We start from the raw sequence: 5938 nt of genomic DNA on the forward strand, positions 1-5938 counted from the left end.
ACTCTTTGAATATATTGAAATGCTGCATATCTAATATCTATATTGAGAAAATAATTATATTGACATCTGTTGGTGAAAAGAAGTATAGAGTTGTAGGGAGTGGTACTGTAAAGAGCCCTCTAGTGGAAAACAGATCATGGAGACACCAGAGAGCACAGTTAACTCAAGAGTTCAACTATAAAATAATCACAGGCACAACCTTGAAAGGAATACAAAAATATGTTTATTTTTATTATGGCAGATCAGAACAAAAACAACAGTGACACAAAATGCAGTTGTAGAAAAAATACAAAGCTTTCATGCGTGTTTTTCTTGTTCCATAATAAATGACCAACAATAGCTTATCTTTAACTTATCTTCTGGTCAGATGAGCTGTTTGTATATGAGTATGCCTTGCCTAAGACTATTCTGTCTCTGAGAAGCTTGAAGAAGGCGTAGTAGTTGCTGAAGAGAATTAAAGCCAAGGATATCGTCTGATGCCACTTTTCTGAGCATATCAACGAGTAGAGCTGGTAGAATATCATAGCACCTTCCAAGATGATGAGGATGTTCAATATTCGTAAGGGCTTGTTGAAGAAAAACTAAAGGATAAAAATAGAAGAAGAAAAAAAAGGAGGCATGTTGTTATTAAACAAACAATGTCTGGAAGTGCAACCAGTCCTTTAGCGGTGGCTGCCTGATGCTCAAACAAGAACCGTCTTGCAGTTGGTGTTACTTACATAGAAGCGATAGTGGGAGACGTCTGAGGGGACAGCCACATTGTAGTGCCCCATGGCCTTGTAAACATTCTTATTGTGTTTGACCAGGACACCCTGGGGCCACATGTACTCTTCCGTCCATCTGTAGGAGAGAAAGGGTTCAAATACCAGATTAATGATTTATATTCAGTTGTTATACCGGTGTCATAGCATTGTAATAACTGTAGTAATATACAACAATTACTAACATGTTATTACTAGAGTAATTAGTGTTATAGTCCCTCCCAAAACACTGAGGAACACCTATCATTACTGCTCCTCGGGCCGTGATGCCACCTCACTAGTGGTACTTACATGTGCTGCAGGACGTTGGAGCAGAGAGAAGGGTCTACTTTGTGCCAGCAGCCCAAGTGTGCTGCGGCCTTGTGGAGCAGGTCACAATATCGCGGGGGCAGTAGGTGCCTCATGAGGATGACTGAGGTACTGACAGACACCAGGATGAAGAGCTCACAGGACCAGCGCTTGTCCACGTACTGTGTGCTCTTCAGAGGACCAGCACACAACCAGAATCCGAAGACAGAAAAACACAGCACCTCAGACATACATTACATTATTATTTGTTTAACCTTTATTAAACTAGGAAAGTCAGTTAAGAACAAATTCTTATTTACAATGACAACCCATCCCGGCCAAACCCTCCCCTAACCCGGACGATGCTGAGCCAATTGTGCACCGCCCATTACAACTGCAGGCATTAAGAAATGCAAGTATTCCATCTAATGATGTTGACATAACTCGTTGGCAACATATAACGCTGCCCTATGGTGCAAAACAAACAGCTCTGACTACAGACCATCATTTCTGAAATCTCAGTCAGCGCAGCACACAACTTCATAGGGAATTGGACTAGCGCATCCTGCAACATACATAACATGAGGCTTCTAAGTTGTAACAGTGGAAGTCAGTTATAGGTACTCACCTTAACAAACCATACAGGTACGAAGGCCACGTAGTAGGCACTGAGCATGGAGCTGACCAGCACCTCCTTCATCCTCCAGTTGAAGTCCATCTTCAGGTACTCCACCTCCTTGCGGATGAGGTCTGGGGAGAGGCAGCAGGCGTGTGTGGGCATGGCCTGGACCCCGTACAGCTGGCTGGTGTGCTGCTTCCACGTCTCCTTCAGCACCGTCAGGTAGTCCCGCCCGCGCCCCACGCTGCCCACCTCCTTCGACCCGATGCTGGTGATGGGTGAGAGCGGCCCCACCCGGCGGAAGTCGCAGTTCAACCGGAAAAAGGGAATGTACATACCGAACCTATGGAAACAGGGGATTTCAGAAATTTCAGGTCCCAATCTATTCCAAACTGACAGGGGTATATAATAGTCTATTCAGATCATAGGAATCTAATCTGGAGTTAGTCGGTACTGTGATGACTAACTTTGAACTGTATAGGGAACATCACATACTGTGGCTCTGAAAAATTGTGGAGCTTGACAAATGCTCTGAGCTCTAGTGAAGGTTGATACTAGTGATGTGGTTGTTTGGCAAGTAGTACGCTATGTATGACTCTCTCGGAGTCATTGTGAAGTCTGGCTTGAATGGTTGTGATACTGAGGTCTGACGGCTGACCATACTCACGGGTAACAGAGGAAAAGCAGGCTGAGGACAGAGTAGGTCCTGAATAGGTATATGAGGGAGCGACACAGACTCCAGCCCGTCAGTGTGAGCACAGCAAACCGTGCCATCACTAGGAAGATGGAGTGAGGGAACGAGAGCTTCCCACTCTGGGATGCCTGGAGAGGCAGAGAGAGAGAGGCAGAGTCAGACAGACATGATGTTTGTTATGCCAATAAGGTACTATTCACCTGAGAGACAGAAACAGACCTGAGCGGTTTGAGAAAAACAGAAAGAGATAGAGGTGCCGGAAAAAATCCTACATTGACAAATATCACACAATAACACTTGCATTATTAAAGAGATGCACATTGGTGGAATTGTTTACAACAAATCTATAATATCAAACTTGCCAAGTGGTGTGAATTCCTACCTCTTTTACAATCGCTGCAATCAGCCTGCGAGCCAGTATGATGACTGTGAACACCAGCATGTTATAGTCGATGAGGTGGAAGTTCTGCATTAGACAAAACAAAATATTTTATAATGATGTATTACTTACTGGAAATGAAGTTAGCATGCCATGAGAAGTGAAATCATTTATAACAGTATAGTGACAACATTTGGAAAGGAATCCCTTTTCAGATGTCATTTGTAAGATGTCGAAGTACAAAGAATGGAGACGGCAAATATGCACACCTGGACCTTCTCCTAAACAGGACAGTTATAAAATCTGCAAGGAACATTATCAAAAATGATACTATCTCCATTATACTTTTATTTAACTAGGCACGTCAGTTAAGAACAAATTCTTATTTACAGTGACTGTCTTACTCGGCCAAACCCTAACCCGGAAGACGCTGGGCCAATTGTGCGCCACCCTATAGGACTCCCAATCACGGCCAGTTGTGATACAGTCTGGAATCGAACCAGGGTCTGTAGTGACGCCTCTAGCACTGAGATGTAGTGCCTTAGACCGCTGCGCCACTCGGGAGACCAATGTGGTCAAATACAATCAAACCCTCACACAATGGCAATGAAATCACCACACAACCAAACAAACAAACTCACACAAAATCCAATTACCTCCCAAAGTGAGCCACAAACAAACCCTAACAGACAGATTACAGACAGACAGCAAACCGCAACACAGTCAGATAACATCATCAGTCAGTGACAGTCTGAGTGGGGGGACTCACCAGCGAGGTGTGTGAGGGGGTGTGAGGGGGGGTACCACCAGACAGTCTTGTAGATGTTGACATAGTGGACAAAAAGGGCGATGAGGTGGCAGAAGAACAAGTGCAGCTCAAACAGCACATTCCTGTCCATGGATAACTCTGGGATCTTACAGTGCTTCAGAGGAACCACCGTATGGGCTGCCAAGGGGGGGCTAGAGATGCCCGTTCCTGAGCCATTCCTAGAACACACACATGATCAGGGGCTTACAGAAATACTTTGTGTTACTACATGTTCATACCTAAAGACTTAATAGCCTTTAGCTATTATCACCCTCCATAATGACATGACTGTGGTATAGGCCTACACACTGGGACAGTAGTTAGCCTGGCAGGTAGGAGCATTGGGCCAGTAACCGAAAGGTTGCTGGATCGAATTCCTGAGCTGACAAGGTAAAAATCTGCCGTTCTGCCCCAGAACAAGGCAGTTAACCCACGGTTCCCGGGTGCCGAAGACGTGGATGCCGATTAAGGCAGCCCTCCGCATCAATCTGATTCAGTGGGGTTGGGTTAAACGCGGAACACACATTTTAGTTATATGCAATCAGTTGTACAACTAGGTATCCCCCTTATCCTTTCCCTATGCAACATAAACAAATTACTCTCACAACAACATTACAACCACATATCACAGTGCTCTACACAGAACCCAGACACCCCATACTATGCCCTTGTCCTCTCACCTTGTCCGAGACCGCACCCCTGTAACTGGGGAGCTGGTAGAGTGGTTGCCATTGCCGACCGAGCCTGGCTCACTGCTCAGTGGAGACCTGCAGTAAGCAGTGCGGTTCGCCCCTCTTCGTCCGCCTGCCATCGCAGAGACTCCCAACGTTTCTTTGTCTTGTGAGTTTAAGTTTGTCTGAGCGCTCCTCTTTCTCTGATCACAGTGAAGGAAACCACCCTGATGATTTGAAAAGTTGGTTAATTTTCTTAGTTCTATAGGCACCACTGCTCAAAAGTTATGCTAAGTCAGCTAAATGTATGATATACTCCAAACTGGTGATGACATGAACGGTAGTCAATCCAGATTGGGGCTTTACATTTCAATCATAAAAGGTTATTATGCATTTATAATGCTCAAATAACAGATCATGTTTATATATGACACTATTAAGGAAAACATGTACAGTGACAGATCATGAATGAATGTCAGTGACAGAAACAATATCTCCATTTGAAATGTAGATGAGCAATTTATTCATTCCAACCTGACCTGATAATAACGTGGCCTGAGTACAATGTGACCAAAATACTACACAAATCTTGAAATATCTGCTAACCCATGCATCTCCTATAAGACAAGCTAAACTACAGCTAGTTAAACACATTTTTTTTGTAGTTGGTAGCTATTGCGATGCATGTTTTGGGTTTTGTATGTAAACAGCTAGTTGATTCCATGTGCTCCTTCCCAATGCAGCTAACTAACTAGTTAAACAAGTTTGCTGAATTGTATTGGCATCAACTAACTAAACACATTTACTGAGCAAAGACCAACACCTTTTGCGGAAGCTGACATACAAAACAGATAGTTGCATCATTATGAAGTGACAGGTCATAAATATATTTAAAAATGTAATGCATCTTATCGTTGCGTGTACCCGATAAAACGTGTATTTTCCGCCAAGACGGCAAATGCATGCTCGACGAAATACAAAAGACTGCGGCCTAACGTAACCACATAAACAGGCTAGCTGATAGCTAGCTAGCAACCCAAATCATACAACATTTAGGCTTACCGGAGTTTGGACAGCGATTTTATCTTAGATGCGGTTGCAGTATATGAAGTAGCAAGTTACACAACACAGATTTTCTGAGCCTTTGTTGAAAAAAATGCGCGTTTTCCATTATAATAAACGAGGTTGATCATTGTGTTGACGTGATACTACCGCTGTGTGATAGAGATGGGACGCGGACGTGATTGAGGACATCACGAGGGAGGGGGAGTGTTTCTTTACTTTAAAGAGATCATGTAATACCAAAGATTTGTATAGCTCATTGTTCTATCGGTGATAATACTACATTTACGTAATACATCCTGATAATTTACATCTGGAGATGCAGGAGTTAACAATTTTACCACATTGCTATGATATAAAAGCTTTTATATTTTAATCAAAATATGTTTTATATAACTATATAACTTATTGTGTTTTTGCAAGTGGTACCAGAGTAAATTAATTTAATCCATACATTTTACAGTGCAGTATGAACACTGCTTTGCTTTCATGATTAGATCAACATAATATGTAGTCTATATTGTTCAATGCATGAATTGGCAAAGACCTTACTGTAAATCCCATTCTCATCAACCGAAAGATGCTTCATTGCGTTTCTGCATCCCCTTTCATTTATTTCTGGTAGGACAGGACAGGTGGATGGCTCCTGGAAATTT

The 5938-nt window shown here is 43.0% G+C and overlaps 1 protein-coding gene across 1 annotated transcript; it reads right to left on the minus strand.

The window, feature by feature from the left end:
- Positions 1-200: 200 nt before the first annotated feature.
- LOC112261859 (transmembrane protein 39B) lies at positions 201-5466 on the minus strand. Its single transcript, XM_024437488.2, is given in 10 exon segments — positions 201-581; positions 720-840; positions 1053-1240; positions 1678-2011; positions 2336-2490; positions 2745-2828; positions 3511-3529; positions 3531-3728; positions 4230-4447; positions 5283-5466. Coding segments are annotated over 9 exon segments (1464 nt in total). The 5' UTR covers positions 4361-4447; positions 5283-5466; the 3' UTR covers positions 201-347.
- Between the last annotated feature and the right edge of the window lie 472 nt (positions 5467-5938).

This window comes from Oncorhynchus tshawytscha, linkage group LG11, assembly GCF_018296145.1.
Source record: "Oncorhynchus tshawytscha isolate Ot180627B linkage group LG11, Otsh_v2.0, whole genome shotgun sequence".
NCBI classification, from domain to species: domain Eukaryota; kingdom Metazoa; phylum Chordata; class Actinopteri; order Salmoniformes; family Salmonidae; genus Oncorhynchus; species Oncorhynchus tshawytscha.